The sequence below is a fragment of the Trachemys scripta genome, chromosome 1, assembly GCF_013100865.1.
Source record: "Trachemys scripta elegans isolate TJP31775 chromosome 1, CAS_Tse_1.0, whole genome shotgun sequence".
Taxonomy (NCBI): Eukaryota; Metazoa; Chordata; order Testudines; family Emydidae; genus Trachemys; species Trachemys scripta.
In genome coordinates, this window is record NC_048298.1 from 342714402 (window position 1) to 342731531 (window position 17130).

The window sequence follows — 17130 nt, forward strand, 5'->3', positions numbered from 1 at the left end:
CTTACAATTCTCATTGAGGTGATTTTATTACCTTACTGAAACTGAGGAGTTCCGTCATCAAAAGTGGCTCTGTAGTGTATACACCTCCCCTGTTTCTTTGCCAAAGGCTCCTTTTTAGCAAAAATTTTGGCATTGTAGACAAGGCCTAAGGAACAATGATGAATAACCAGTATCCACACTTATTTTCAAGCTGGTGCCTACTAAGGTTTCCCAGACAATGAAGTGTAGGAGTTACTGACACATTGAGCACTGTAATACATGAAATTGTCATTAGTTGCATCATGTGTTCATAATTCATTTCTCTGAATAATGAAAATGTCATTTTCCAGGGAGTGAAGGGTGACCAATCTGCTTCACCCATAAGAACAGCTTCCAGTTGTGCATGCAGTATCTCACATTAATATTTTCTCTCCATCCAGGCATTTGCACTGTGACCATCACCCTAGAGCCTGGGCAATTCAGGACATCAGGGGGACGTACGGTACATGCAGAAATCACCATTCTGCCTCAGATTTGGACACCTTCTCCCCTACTCCATGTCAGATTCCAACATAACTGATTTCACCAACCCCTCTACCTTCATCCTGCTGGGCATTCCTGGCCTGGAGGTGGCCCATGTCTGGTTCTCTATTCCCTTCTGTGCCATGTACGTCATAGCCATCTTGGGAAACTTCACAATCCTGTTCATTGTGAAGAGGGAGCCGAGCCTCCATGGTCCCATGTACTATTTCCTCTGCCTGCTCACTGTCACAGACCTAGGCCTGTCTACGTCCATCCTGCCCAAAATGCTGAGCATCTTCTGGTTCAATTCCAGGGAGATCGATTTCAGTGCCTGCCTCACCCAGATGTACTTCATTCACTGCTTCTCAGTGATGGAGTCTGGGATCCTCGTAGCCATGGCTTTGGATCGTTACATGGCCATCTGCCATCCCCTGAGATATTCCACCATCCTGACAAACCCCATCGTAGCCAAGATTGGCCTCGCCATGGTGCTACGTGGCGGCATGCTCGCACTTCCCTATCCCTTTCTGGCAAGGCAGTGGCCATATTGCAAAACCAACATCATCCCCCAGCTGTACTGCGCGCATATAGCCATGGTGAATCTGGCCTGCGCCGACACCCGAGTCAGTAGTTACTACGGCCTCTTTGTGCTATTTTCTGTGACGGGTCTGGATTTGAATTTCATTGCTGTGTCCTATATCCAGATCCTCAGGGCCATCTTCAGCCTCCCCACAAAGGACGCCCGGCTCAAGACTTTTGGGACCTGCAGCTCCCATCTCTTTGCCACCTTAGCCTCTAACATCCCAGGTCTTTTCATCTCCCTCATGCACCGGTTTGGCCAGAATGTGCCCCTATATTTCCACATTCTCATTGCCAACGTGTACCTCTTGATGCCCCCCATGCTGAACCCCATCATCTACGGGCTAAGGACCAAACAGATCCGTGGCAGGCTGCTCTAGCTCTTTACTCATAAAGAGGCCTAATGGTTCCTCCTCAGGCTTTGACTCTGAGATTGAACTACGTGCCGAGCTGGCTGGTGATACGGTGCTGGACCCTCTTCCCTGAATCACTGACTGGACAGTCAAAGTGACATTTAATCCTTTTGTGGCCTTAATGTGCTGTGTCAGAGTGACAAACTGAGGAATCAATCTTTGTACAATTGATTAATTTATAAGGGTCCCACCTTTCTTATTGCTGGTAACTGGACCCCTGAGTCCCCGTGTCCTGTCCTGCCTACACCCCCAAGGCCCTGCCCCCTGTCCCACCTCTTTCCACAACACCCCTCCCCCATCCCACCTCTTGCCCCAAGGCCCCACCTCCATTGCTCTCTCCTCTCATCCCCAGCCCCATCCAATACTGGTTCATCACCACCACCCTCTCCACCCCCCGGGCTGGGCTCCCTCTGCTCCAGGGCTGGGATAGAAACTGCTTCAGCCTGATAAGGAGCCTTCAGTGAGAAGCCAGGAAGCTGTGTAAAAGCAGCTGAGGTTGGGGGCAGTATTATACTGCGGGCGGGTGAGACAGTATCCTACAGCTTGTGGGACCTAAAGCTCAGCTACAGAGTCCTGAAGGAAGAGGCCATTTTGTGGCTTATTTCAGCTTGAGTGTGATATGTGATGAGTTCAGCTTCTGCCTTTGTGGCACGAAGTTTGTATATAAACAGAGGCAGGATTAGTAAAATAATAAACAAGCTTGCCATTAAATTGAATTAAGGCTTCTTAAAGGAGCCTGAAAGTGTTGCCAGGTGCTCCCATTAAAAGAAAGGAAACAAAGGGTAGTGAACCATCCAAAAGGCCATTGCCCATTACTTAGCAAATTGACCATTTTCTCTCTAAGTTGTATCCCATAAATTTGCATCCGTACACATCGTATTGCTAGTCAGTGCTGGCTCTTGCTTTTTTGCTGTCCAAGCACCAAAAAAAAAAAAAAAAAAAGATGTGATCACAATCGGCGGCAATTCGGCGGCAGATCCTTTGCTCCAAGAGGGAGTGACAGCCCCGCTGCTGAATTGCTGTGGAACGGCCGGACGTGCCGCCCCCCGCCTTCATTGGCTGCTCCAGGCATCTGCTTGCTACGTTGGTGCCTGGAGCCGGCCCTGTTGCTAGTACAGTTTTATTGTTAATTTCAAACACACTTAACAGATTTACATTTAGAGATGTTTCCAAGGCTTGGGCTTGTTGCACTTGGAGCTCCATGCTTCTTATTTCTTGCTCCGATAATGCACCAACATTTTGTGTCACATGTGTCTGTATAACCCCCAAAATCTTACCCAAAGCTGACATTTTCCCTTCTAATGTCTCAATATCAAATGAGTTTGTAACTCCTGCTTCAGCACCAATACCACCTATGATATAATTCCTGATACCTTTTTTTATTTTGTATAATCCTGTTTTCCCATTGTTGTTGCCATGCTTGTAATAGAGGTAAGGCATATGGCATACACCTTGCTGTTGTGCACTTATGTGTATTTGCATTCCTTCCCAATAAATTGTTTGGTCCACAATAGCTGGGGCTTCAATTACTTCTCTCCTTCTATATGGGTGCTCATCTGCCATGATTCTTGGTGCAGTCTTGTTTACTGGTGTTTGATTAATAAACATAAAAAAAACATATTCCCGACAATATACTCTGTTATTAATTTTCCTAAAGCAACTTAATTTTATTAGTATGGAAGAATGCACCATTATACCGTACTCCCATAATTTGAGAGCCATTGTGTGACAGGGTTGGGGCTCACCACTGCGGCGCCTCCTACTGGTCGTCTCGGGGAATTGGTTCGATCCAGTAGGGTGCCCTCTTCTGGTGGCGTCTCGCCTGTTGTCTCGCCTTTGGTTGGCGAGCGGACTCGCGTTGCTCCCAACGCACAGCGTCCTCTTCTGGGACACTGTCCTCCGACAGTGTCCCTTTGTCCATTCACACCCCCTTCTGGAGGCGGGGGGTGATCAACAGTCCCACACCTTTAAGTCTGATCCCTACAGTCCAGGATCTGACGTGGTTCCGGCTGGCCGCTCCCTGTGGCCTATGGCTGAGTGTATGGCCAAAGAGAACGAAAAGGGAAGAAGGAGGGGGAACCCAGGCCCGCCCACTACTCTGAGTCCCGGTCCAGAGGCCCTCTAGCGACAGCCTTGCTGTCCTCCCTCTCCTTCCTCCTCTGACTGCTCCTTTGGACCGCTTCCCCAACAGCCCTTCTCTGTGCTAGGCCTTCACCTTCCAGACCTGCTGCCTGGCAGGCTACGGAGTAGGGCCTTCTCCCACTCTCTAAAGCTGGCCTGCACTGCGCTGTCCATGGTGCTGGCCTCCCAGCTCTGGAGACAGACCTTCCCCTCTGAAGGCCTGGGACCGACTGACTGCTCTCGCTCTGAGCAGCCTTTTATATGGCTGAGCTGGGCCCTGATTGGCTGGCCCCAATCTGTCCTCTGATTTGCTCCTAGTAAGCCCTTCTCTGATTGGCTGCACGTCTACGATATGCACCCAGGCCTGCTGCAGTCCATCCTCTCTGGGCGTGGGGCCGCTGCCCCACCACACATTGATTCATTTAATCCCACACGAATTAGCCAATTTTTGTACATGAATTATGTCTAAGGTGACTTCATCAAATCCCAGACTTCAAAAGGTACAGATCAGAGTGCTCACTTTTAGATTATTTTTATTATAATTGAATCTAAACATTAGCCGACCTTTCCCCCTTAGTATGTATTAATATATCTTTTGATTTTAGATATTCCCATGTCAATTTTTTGACATTTCCCCATCATATTTTAAATTTTATCTTTAAAAGGTTTCTCTTCACATCTGGATTTATTTGGTCCTGTTTTTCCCATTCTGTTCCACAAGTAGTTGAATGTATTATTCCCTTTAATGCATACCTACATCCTAGAGGTGCTCCCATATGTATATCCATGTATCCTTAAACTTTCCCAAATATTTATCAAACATAAAAGAAAAAACAACAACATTTTCATCCTTAACGGTGCCATTGATTTGTTATTTTTTTTTAATTATTGGGATCCTTGACATTGAAGCCATAGCCATCACTCCATAGCAATAATGTCTGATGTTTCTGGCCACATTATTTTAAAACTTACACTAATCTTTTTCTATCTTTGCTCGAGGGCTGGGATTTTTTTCCCTAAAATAAAACGCACACAACACAATTTTTCTACCAAGCAAAAAATGCAAAGGAGAGCAAGCATAAGCAGTAAGCCAATTACAAAAATCACAGCACCATGTTTACACTCCAAACTGAAGTTCTGTACAGGATATTCTCCAGTGCAATTGGGCATTCCTTCCCTTGTGTATGATAAACTAAAAAGAAAAAAGAAAGGAACATTATTTAATCTCTAGGCCATAACTGTAATTGTGATGTGTGGACCTACATTCCCTTTCCCCCTGGTTAATCTGCAGTACAGTAGTTGAACATTTTTTTATTAATGATGGAAAATGGTCCAAACCAACTAGACTCCAGGACAGTGGTTTTTGATGTTAATGACAAATACATTACTCTATTCCCAATTTTCCCTAATGTACTGTCCTGAACCAAATGAGAATTTACATAGTCTCTTGCTTTTTCATGGCATCAGTCAATTTAAACTCCATTTTCTTAAGTTCTATCAGTAACTTTTTCTCACCCATTGGGTAACTGACACCTCCTCTTCTTCTTCTTCTCTTCCTGGAAATAATAAAGGGCTCCACAATCTTATAGGCCTTCCAAAGAGAATTTGATAAGGTTGATAAGTACCCAATTGATCATTACTCTGGATGGCTGCCAACACCACTGGTAGTTTATCTTCCCAGTCTTTGCCAGTTTCTTGCACAACTTTGCGTAGAGCTTGCTTAATAGTTGGTTCATCCTTTCTACTGTCACTAACAATTGAGGATGCTGGAGATATGTAGTTGTTGCTTTATTCCTAAAGTTTTTAATAAACTTTGAATTACTATTCCTACAAAATGTGGTCTATTATATGAATCAATTACTTTTGGAGTCCCATATCTACTGAGCACTACTTCCCACAACTTCTTGGCAGTGGTCTCTGCAGTATGATTTCTGGTGGGAATTGCCTCCACCCAGCCAGAAAAATAATCTACTATCACTAATAAATACTGAATCCCCCTTTGGGTCTTGGGCAATTTATTACTATAATTAACTTGTATTTTACTCCATGTCCCCAGAATTCTTTGGTGCAACAAGGGTCCCGAATTTGGTGGTTTATTTCCATCTGCTACAAACCTTACGCAGTTTTTAACAAAAAAAATTATGTCCTCTCTCACCTTAGGCCATATTTTAATCTGTTTTATCTTCAAGTGAGTATTTTCTATTATTTGGTGAGCCATAGAGTGACACAGGTTAATAATGTCTTTTCTTTGAAGTCTGTCAGGTACCCACTTTACCTCTCCTGTTTTCTCATTCACCGCATATTCACCTTGTGTGTTTCATTTTCCCCATCTTTTCTAAGGTTTAGCCTCCTGTTTTATAGCTTGAGCTCTAATAACTACCACAACCCCCAAAGGTTTCTGTGCTGCTAATTTAGCTAAAGCATCCGCTTCATAATTTCAATACTTTTTATTCCCTTCTCACATTTGAATGACCTTTAATATGCCTTCCTCTTAATTTTCCCGGGTGTTCTTTCAGCCAATCATAGATAAATTCCCAATTCTTCTTTTGCACCAAAATTTCCCCCGCAGCTGTTTCCCGTTGGTTCTTTTTTCACATCTCAATCCAGTAAAACAGTCCCTGTACTACAAAGTCTGAATCCATATAGACATGGAGTCAGTTTGCAACATTACTTTTTCTGTTTAAGCAGATCAGTAAGAGCTCTGACCTCTGCTCCATGAGCTGAAGTCATGCCCATAGAACCAGAAATAGTCTTCCCATTAACTTGTACAGCAGCTCATACCGTGTATCGCTTACCCCTCTCATGGTGTGAACTACCTACCACCTGTGAATCAAACCTCCTTTTCTCCAAAGCTTAACACTTCATTTGCTTGTTTGTTATTCTTATAAGTAACATCTCTGCTAGTTAACATTAAGGTCCATTGGGCCATCCTGGTATTTGATACTTCCATCCCCTGCAGTTTTTCTCATAAAATGTACTTCAGGGGAGAGTGAGGTGTCTGTATTAACATAGTGGCTGTGCCAGTAGTCAAAGCAAAAGACTCAATGGCCCACAAGGCAGCCAATCATTCTTTTTCACAAAATCCAAACAGCTGCTCTGTAGGGGTTAATCTTCTAGACTTGTATGCTACCGGCATTAACTTTCCTTTATCACTTTCCTGTAACATTTAGGACAGAAGAATCCCATGAACCACTACAGGCTGGGGACCGACTGGCTAAGTGGCAGTTCTGCAGAAAAGGACGAGGGGATTACAGTGGACGAGAAGCTGAATATGGGTCAGCAGTGTGCCGTTGTTCCCAAGAAGGCTAACAGCATACTGGGCGGCATTAGTAGGAGGATTGTGAGCACATCTAGGGAAGTGATTATTCCCCTTTATTCAGCACTGGTGAGGCCACATCTGGAGTATTGTGTCCAGTTTTGGGCCCATCATTACAGAAAGCATGTGGACAAATTGGAGAGACTCAGGAGCACTGCCAGCTTTTCCACCGCCCTAGGTGGCGGAATGTCCCGCCCTGAAATGCCGCCCCCCGCACAGAGGCAGCGGAAGGTCCTGCTGCCGAAAAACCGCCGCGGTCGCCACCCCTCAAATCGCAGCACCTTAGGCGACTGCCTATGTCGCCTAATGAGTTGTGCCAGCCCTGGAGAGAGTCCAGCAGAGGGCAACGCAAATGATCAGGGGGCTGGGGCACATGACTTATGAGGAGAGGCTGAAAGAACTGGGCTTGTTTAGTCTGCAGAAGAGAAGAATGAGGGGGGATTTGATAGCAGCCTTCAACTACCTGAAGGGGGGTTCCAAAGAGGATGGAGCTTGGCTGTTCTCAGTGGTGGCAGATGACAGAACAAGGAGCAATGGTCTCAAGTTGTATTGAGGAAGTCTAGGTTGGACATTAGGAAACACTGTTTCACTAGGAGGGTGATGAAGCATTGGAACGTTACCTAGGGAGGTGGTGGAATCTCCATCTTTAGAGGTTTTTAAGGCCCAGCTTGACAAAGAGCTAGTTGGGATGATTTAGTTGGTGTTGGTCCTGCTTTGAGCAGGGGGTTGGACTAGATACCTCCTGAGGTCCCTTCCAACCCTGATATTCTATGGTTCTATGATCACCACTCTTGTGAGTCCCTGTTGGGTCACTTCCTACTTAATCACAAACAGCTTGTTTATCTTAGGGAATTTCAATGCCGGGGCTTGTACCAAAGCCTGTTTTAAATCACAGAAAGCTATTTCTGGTTCAGGCTCCCACTCCCATTTTATTTTATTTTTTAATAAATGCCACAAGAGTCGAGTTATAATGGCAAAATTCCAAAGGTGTTTTCTTAACCAGTTAAACCCTTCTTACGTTACCCTGAATGCAGGAGAATCCTCTGGCCTTGGTAAATGAATCAGTGATTTCACTTTTTGTTGATCTACCTGAATTCCTTGTTCCCCAAGCGTCACCCCCAAATAATTCACCCTTCTTTCCACTAATTGGGCTTTCTCTTTATTAGCCTTAAAACCCGTTTCCTGTATGAGTCTCAACACCTCTTTACTCCACTCAGTCACCTCCTCCTCAGTGTCCCCACAAACTAATATGTCATCTACATAGGGGGTGACATTCCCCCCATCCTCTTTGGATAATTGATCCAGCATTCACACCACATGTTGGTGTGCAACAGCCAGGGCACCATGCAGGCCCTGGGGGATTCTTTTGAATAAATAGTCTTGCCCCTTAAAAGTAAATGCAAAGCGGGCCCAAGTGTCGGGATGAAATGGGAGGGTGAAAAAACAATTTGCCAAATCTATGACAGAGAACCGTTTAGGGTCCTCCTGTGTTCTTGCCATTACTTGAGGTAGATCTGATACCAGTGGCACCATGGCGGGGTAGCTTTATTCATTTGTCTAAAATCCACTGTTAATTTCCAATCTCTTGAAGCTTTTAGGATGAGCCAAGTTGGGCTATTGTATGCGGAATTCCCCTTTTCAATCACTCCCTGTTAAACTAGTGATTCAACTATTTTTTTAATTCCTGCCTCAGCTCGCACAGGGTATTTATACTGTCTCTGTGGTGGCAGTTCATCCCCCACAATTTTAACACATGCTTTGATTTTACCCCATTCTGCTTTATTCTTAGTCCATCCATCAGGAAACTCCTTTACCCCCACGTCCTGTTGATCCAGTGTAATAACCTCCACTGCTTCTGCAGCACATGTTCTTGGAATGTACCTGCTGTGGGAGTGCCTTCCATCCAGCCGTGCACACGCCACAGATCTCCATTAGTTATATCCAAAACCAACCAATTTCTCTTCAGAAAAGGAGTCCCTAATATTACTGCCTGGTTTATCTGAAGCATTTGTTCTTTACAACAAAAATCCCCCACTCTCTCTTGGGGTATAGCTATCTCTACTGAATGATACATCTTTCCTGTCACTCCTTCCCCAATAAAGGATGTTGCTGTACAGATCTGAGACACACACTGAGTCAAATCACAACTTCTATTTACAATATTTACACCAGCCCCACTAGCCAATAGGGCATCTTTGGGTCCATTATCTCCCACAGTGACAGTTGTCCTAGGCCTTCCATTCAAGTCCCATCTTAATCTAGTTACCATCTCCCACTCCTGGGGACCCATTTCCCATGGAAGCAACTTGTCATCGGGGCTTCCCTACTGAGCAGGATTCTGTGAACCCTGAGTGTGCACAGCGGCAAGTCTTTATTGCTCCTTAGACATTTTCTTTCCCATTCTTTGCATTTCTTTGATCAATTCATCAGGATGTCTCCCGTTTCACGTATCCATATTTACTCCTCTCAGTTTCAAATATCTCCAAGCAATTTTCTGAATCACATCTAATCCGTTCTGGGGCTCATTTTGATGATTCTACCCTCTGCCTCCTTGGGGTGGGGTATTTTGTCCTCTACCATGGCCTTTTCCTCATTCACAGTATCCTTATCTATAAGCACTCTCATTTGAATATGTTATTGCTTCACCAAAAGTACTCTAGGTTTCAATCCTTCTATCTGGCTTCCCCCTTTCATCATTTGTGGGATACTATTCAGTGCTCCAGAGCATCCATAACAGTTAACCCCTCATCCTGGGCTTCTTGGTTCACCAAATTAGCTGACATCACTAATAAATTCCCGTCCAATCCTTCCATAACATCATTCAAAATTCCCTCTGATTCAAATCAACTGCCATCTCAGCTGTGACATGTCTGGAGACCTCTGCCCTGGGGTTAGTCACCAGTTGTATTTCTCCAGCCAATAACCCCAACATTCTTCTCCTTAACAGGTAATTCCATGTAATCTGCACTGGATAGAAACTTCATGGGTCTTTGACCTCTCTCTTCCCCTAATAACATAATAAACCGTGGTATCAGCAGATGTGCTTCTGACTGCTTGTCCAAAGCATTTTTTGCTCAATATATTGCCTGTCTTATCTCTCCAGTGGTAGCTGCCCTGATCAACCTACAGGATTCACTCATATTTAAATTCTCTGTTCCTCCTAACTCTGCCCACTGTACTAGCCATGTAGCTAGATTTTTCATATTCACTGGGCCTAATGACTTTACCATCAACTGTAAGTCTGACGAATTTGTTTGTGTCTCTTCTGACTGTATTTCCCTTGCTGCATCCCTAATGGTTGATCTTCATTCTATCACAGCTACAGACTTTTCTGAGTTAAGCTTTCCCAGCCAGTTTCTTATTTCTACCCTTAATATAAAGACCTTCTCAAGGCAAGCCAATCAAGTTCCCTTTTCTCTTGACCTCTCCTTCCCTGCAGATCCTCTCCATACCAGATATCGCCATTAAAATACAAACGTGAATCTCCACTCTCTTTTGGATACAGAGCCGCCATTGGGAGCTCCTTTATTTTCACTTGTTTCCTCAATGTTGCTATGGTTTTATGACACCAACTGTGAGAAGCGCTCACGCTTCCACTGCAGTGATGCTAGCCATGGATTTATCTCTGGTGTCTTTTGCTCCCCTTATCCATGTTCTATACTGTATAACTTCTCATTTCTATTAATTGCTATCCACTTCCCCTGCTTTAGAGGCACTGATGGATGATCTTCTCCTATCAATGGATGGGGGTGGGGGAGAGACATCCATGCCCATCCTCCTGGACCTCTTGGCATTATTTGACACTGTGGACAATGCTATATTGCTGTCTTACCTGAGAGGCAGCAGCAGTCCAGAGGGATGCACTAAAATGGGCTGAATCTTTCTTGGAGGGATGCACACAAGTAGCAGCGATGGGAAACTGCACCTCCAGCACTAGATCCCTCCCTGGTAGAGTCCCACAAGGGTCAATTCCTTCTCTGGGGCTTTTCAACATCTCCAAGGAGCCTCTATGGGAACAGGTCAAATGTCAGTAATATGCAGGTGACACTGAGCTCCTCCTATCCTTCCCGTACAACCACATCACTATCACCAAGGTGGCCCAGTACTTGGACAGAACCACTGGCTGAAGCTGAATCCAAGCAAGACAGAGGTGATGCTGGTGGGCAGAGCAAAGCATTTTGAAGGGTTAACAGCCACACTGAAGCCTCCTTTGGCTGAAGGTTCACACCCACACCTGGGCAATTCAGTCAATAGTTTAGGAGTGCTCTTGGATCATAGAATCATAGAATATCAGGGTTGGAAGGGACCTCAAGAGGTCATCTATTCCAACTCCCTGCTCAAAGCAGGACGAATCCCCAACTAAATCATCCCAGCCAGGGCTTTGTCAAGCCAGGCCTTAAAAACCTCCAAGGAAGGAGACTCCACCACCTCCCTAGGTAACGCATTCCAGTGTTTCACCACCCTCCTAGTGAAATAGTTTTTCCTGATATCCAACCTGGACCTCCCCCACTGCAACTTGAGACCATTGCTCCTTGTTCTGTCATCTGCCACCACTGAGAACAGCCGAGCTCCATCCTCTTTGGAACCCCCCTTCAGGTAGTTGAAGGCTGCTATCAAATCCCCCCTCATTCTTCTCTTCTGGAGACTAAACAATCCCAGTTCTCTCAGCCTCTCCTCATAAGTCATGTGCTCCAGACCCCTAATCATTTTTGTTGCCCTCCGCTGGACTCTTTCCAATTTTTCCACATCCTTCTTGTAGTGTGGGGCCCAAAACTGGACACAGTATTCCAGATGAGGCCTCACCAATGTCGAATAAAGGGGAACGATCACGTTCCTCGATCTGCTGGCAATGCCCCTACTTATACAGCCCAAAATGCCGTTAGCCTTCTTGGCAACAAGAGCACACTGTTGACTCATATCCAGCTTCTCGTCCACTGTGACCCCTAGGTCCTTTTCTGCAGAACTGCTACCTAGCCATTCGGTCCCTAGTCTGTAGCAGTGCATGGGATTCTTCCGTCCTAAGTGCAGGACTCTGCACTTGTCCTTGTTGAACCTCATCAGGTTTTTTTCGGCCCAATCCTCTAATTTGTCTAGGTCCCTCTGTATCCGATCCCTACCCTCTAGTGTATCTATCACGCCTCCTAGTTTAGTGTCATCTGCAAACTTGCTGAGAGTGCAGTCCACACCATCCTCCAGATTCAGTGCTTGGGTGCACAGATGTTGAACTGGGCATTCTGCCCTGGGCACCCTCCCCCATGTGATCAGTGAGGAGATATCCCCGTACTCCTACTCTTCCTCCCCAGTTTCCTTCTGTGGGCCCTCCTAGATAAATACCGCTATACTCTCTATTGTGGATCTGTCCCCTGCTCAGCTATGAAGGGCTCACAACTAACAGTCTGGACAGTTGTCTCACTAACAAACGCTCAACCCCACCCCCTTCCTAAGGTGCTGTTGCCTCCTGCTTCAGTGTTAAAGGAACTCTCCCCACCTCCTTAGTGGTTTATACAATACAATTCCATCACCCTTCTGTGAGATCCCCTCCGGGACACAACTTCCTGTGCTCCCTAGCACTGCGGTACTCCCTTGCTAAGCTGCAATCTGGACACGTTTCTTCCTGACAGGCAATACACAGCTCTCCCTCCCTGACAAGCTGCCTTCAGCTGCAGGGCAGGAGATGCTCTCAACTTCCCCCACCCCTGGAAGCATGCAGCTTCCCCCTGCTGCAGAGCAATCAAGGAGACTTACTTCCATTCCCTCAACAGTTCCTGGGACTTTCCCTCTGGCTCCCAGCAGAACGCTCCTTCTTCCTGCAGGTGGACACTTTAACGGCCCCAACTACATGGAAGAAATCATTACCAATTAGCAGATCAATACGATTATCACCTACTACCACTACTGATAATACAGCTTCCAAACACTTGGAAGGCTGAAGGATTTTGTAAGCTCCTACTAATAAAAGCTCTGCCATGTGTCCTGGCAGTGTGTATTCTTCTTACACTATATCCCTCCTACCCACAGAAATTTCTGTCCCTGTATCTTCTTATCCAATGTCTCCCAGCCATTAATGCTGATAGCCTTGATGTGCTTCATGCCTAGTTGTGCAGAGTCTAATTTTACTAACACAGTATGATACGTGACAGGTGCCTGAGGGGCTTCTGTGCTCAGCGTTGCAGCATTCACATGTGCTACCTGCTGCCTATTTCCCCCCACCATAGGGCATTTATTCCTCATGTGATCAGTGGAATTACAATGACAGCAGCTTCCAGGCTCTTCTGTTTTTACAGGATATTTGGGTCGGGGATTAGAGGAATGGGATAAAATGGAGCCTTGCTTCCCACCAAGTTTAAACCCTTGTGTCTGTGGTTTATTCACATTAGACGCTTGTATCTGCTCAAAATCGTCAGCTAGAGAAGCCATTTCATCCACAGGTTTCACCTTTTTGTCCCATAGACACTATTTTACATCATCTTTACATATGTTTAAGAAATGCTCCTGAACAACAAGGTGTGACAGGGTCGGTAGCTCACCACTGTGGCGCCTCCTCCTGGTCGCCTCGGGGAATTAGTTTATGCCAGTAGAGCGCCCTCTTTGGGTGGCATCCCGCCTGTCATCTCGCCTTTGTGGGGTGCACGGACTTGCGTTGCTCCCGACGTCGGCGTCCTCTTCCAGAACACTGCCCTCCGACAGTGTCCCTTTGTCCATTCACATCCCCCTCTTCGGGGGGGGGGGTTAAACAACAGCCCCACACCCTCGAGTCCGATCCTCACAGTCCAGGACCTGGTGTGGTTCTGAATGGCCGCTCCCTGCGGCCTGTGGCTGTGCGTGGGGCAGCACAGCAAACAAAGGGGGGAAAAAGGGGGGGGACTCAGGCCCGCCCACTACTCTGAGTCCCGGTCCAGAGGCCCTCGGGTGACAGTCTCGCTGTCTTCCTTCTCCTTCCTCCTCTGACTATCCCTCTGGACCACTTCCCCAACAGCCCTTCGCTACACTAGGCCTCCTCCTCCCAGGCCTGCCACCTAGCAGGCTATGGAGTAGGGCCTTCTCCCACTCTCGCAGGCTGGCCTGCACTGTGCTGTCCGTGGTGCTGGCCTCCCAGCTCTGGAGACAGACCTTCCCCTCTGAAGGCCTGGGACAGACTGACTGCTCCTGCTCTGGGCAGTCTTTTATATGGCTGAGCCAGGCCCTGATTGGCTGGCTCCAATCTGCCTTCTGATTGGCTCTCTGTAAGCCCTTCCCTGATTGGCCGCGCGGCTACGCAGGGGCCTAGGCCTGCCGCAGTCCAGTCTCTCTGGGTGTGGGGTAGTCGCCCCACCACACAAGGTCAAACATTCCTTCAAAACTTGTGTGATAAATGAAGTGTGTATGTGTGTGTGGCGGGGAGTAGCTCCCTTTTATGGACACGCAACCAGCCAGTTAGGTATAAATTCCCTCTTGGTGACTGTTCACTGCTTGCTTTACCTGTAAAGGGTTAAAAAGTCCCCCAGATAAATGAAAGGGAGTGGGCTCCTGTCAGGGTTCTCTCCCCACTCTGAACTCTGGGGTACAGATATGGGGACCCGCATGACACACCCCCTAAGCTTATATTTTACCAGCTTAGGTTAAAAACTTCCCCAAGGCACAAATTCCTTTACTTGTCCTTGGACGGTATTGCTGCCACCACCAAGTGATTCACACAAAAATTCAGGAAAGGGTCACTTGGAGTCCCTATTCCCCAAAATATCCCCCCAAGCCTCTTCACCCCCTTTCCTGGGGAGGCTTGGGAATAATATACTAACCAATTGGTTACAATGTGAACACAGACCAAACCCATTTGTTTTTAGGACACTAAAAATCAATTAGGTTCTTAAAAGAAGAATTTTATTTATAAATAAGTAAAAGAATCACACCTGCAAAATCAGGATGGAAGGTAACTTTACAGGGTAAATAAAAAACATGTAAACAGAGGATTCCCCTATGAGTCTGCTTCCCAGTTACAAAACAGGAATGAAACTACCTCTTAGCATAGGGAAAATTCACAAGCTAAAACAAAACATAATCTAATGCATTTCCTTGCCCTACTTACAATTTTTGTAATCTTAGATCAATCATTTCAGATATGTTTTCAGGAGATGTTTTACCTGCCTGGTCTCTCTCTCCATCCAGAGTGGGAACAAACAAAGAAAGCACAAACAAAACCTATCCCCCAGATTTGAAAGTATCTTCTTTCTTTATTGGTCTTTTTGGTCAGGTGCCAACCAGATTATTTGAGCGTCTTAACGCTTTACAGGTAAAGTGGTTCAGTACAGCTGACCAGGAGGAACTTTATAATACTTCATACATAAAGGTTGTTATCCTTCCCTTTATATTTATGACACCTTCTGACCAAAAGAGCCAATGGGAAGGCTAGAACTTTTTAAAATGGGGAAAAACTTCCCCTTTGTCTCTGTTGTTGTTCTCCGTGAAAGAGGGGAACAGGGGGCAGTTATGCTATGAGAAGCTTTAAGTCAGGCATGATCATAGATGATCACATCATACCTAGAACTACTTATTTGAAACTCCCAGATGTGTAAGTAGATCAGGAATGTTCAGAAAGACACGGTTAGGTTTATTTTTGTTTATATCTTCTGGCTAGTGGACTCCTCTGTGCTAACCCCAAATGCTTTTGTTTTGCTTGTAACCTTTAAGCTGGACGTCAAGAAGGTTATTGCTAATGTTTAATTTTTGTAAGTGATTTTTTTTCAAATCTAGCAAATGCCTAAGTTCCAGATGTACTTTCTTTCTTTCTTTTTTTAAAATAAATTTTACCTTTTTAAAGAACAGGTTAGGATTTTTTGTTTCTTAACAGGTTTGTGCATATGTTTTTAATTAGCTGGTGGCAACTGCTGATTTATTTGTTTCCTTTCTCAGCTATTCCCTGGAGGGGGATTAAAGGGCTTGAGGGTACCCCACAGGTAGGAATTCCCATATGCTGCTTCCTGGGTTCCAAGGTGGGTTTGCATTTGAGTGGTGGCAGCATATACCCATCCCAGGTTAGAGGGAAGATGTAACCTTGGGAGTTTAATACCAGCCTGGAATGGCCAGTATTAATTTTTTAGAATCCTTGCGGGCCCCCACCTTCTGCACTCAAAGTGCCAGAGTGGGGAATCAACCTTGAAAGCTTGTAACACTTTTGCCTCTTTCCCACGTTCCCATCAAATCTTTCATTTTATTTACATATTCCACATTACTCATACCAGCACCCCTCTTAGGATTCCCAAATTTCAGTCTATACGTTTTAGGGGTAATCTACAATTGTTTAAAAATGATATATTTGAATTTATAATAATCTAAAGCATCCTTAACTGGCAATTTATTAAATATATCCAGAGCTTTACCAGTTAATTTTGCAACTAAAGTGGGCATTTTCTGGTTATCAGGAATCTTATGAATCACACACAGTCTCTCATGGGTAAGTAAGTATTCAGCAATATCATTGTATGCATGATACAACTGTTGCCAGTTTTGGATTTTTGAAGAGGTGGGAATCCCTAGAGTGGGAAGGTATTTGTTCTGCTTTTCCAGCATGTCCAATTGCTGTTTCCGCTATCCCTCTTTCTCCTCACTTTCTTTTTGTTGTAGTTCCATAGCCTTTCTGTGTTCAACCAATTCGCTGGCAGACTTTGCCTGCTTTAGCTCCACAGTTCTGCCACATTCTTTTTCTTTATCTGCTGCTTGCAATCTGAATAGTTCCAATTTCACAATTGTTTCACTGTTTTCATTCATCTTGCTCCTTTTCACTCCCTACATCCCTTTCCCGAAATAAGCAAATAAATGGGTAACACTTTGACTCTTCTCCAGTTACTACACTTAAAGTCTCACAGAAAATATCTCTGCACCAGTGTATGAAGTGTAAATCTCACTCAGAACAACAAGCTGTGCACTTCACCCTGATCACTGCGCCACTATGACCGACTTCCCCGGGGTGCAACCTGGAACTGGGGTACTGCTGAGCCCTCTGGCATACCATTCTGGGGCCCCTCTCACACTATGATATTGTGAAAAACTGCAAACCCCTCCAGGTCCTTCACTTACACAAACATTCACAGGCAGGGACACACCCAGTTGAGTTACATGAATGCTTTCTACAGCCAATCATGAACCAACTATAGAGAGGTTCCAGTCAATTCCCCCCATCTCCACAGCCTAGGACTCTACAGCTGTATTGTGTTGCCCTGGTCAGAA

The 17130-nt window shown here is 45.5% G+C and overlaps 1 protein-coding gene across 1 annotated transcript; it reads left to right on the forward strand.

Annotated features, from left to right (window-relative positions):
* The first annotated feature begins 536 nt into the window (after window positions 1–536).
* LOC117872892 (olfactory receptor 52E2-like) lies at window positions 537–1460 on the forward strand. Its single transcript, XM_034761735.1, has one exon. The coding sequence runs from the start codon at window positions 537–539 to the stop codon at window positions 1458–1460; it is 924 nt and encodes a 307-aa protein (XP_034617626.1).
* Window positions 1461–17130: the final 15670 nt, after the last annotated feature.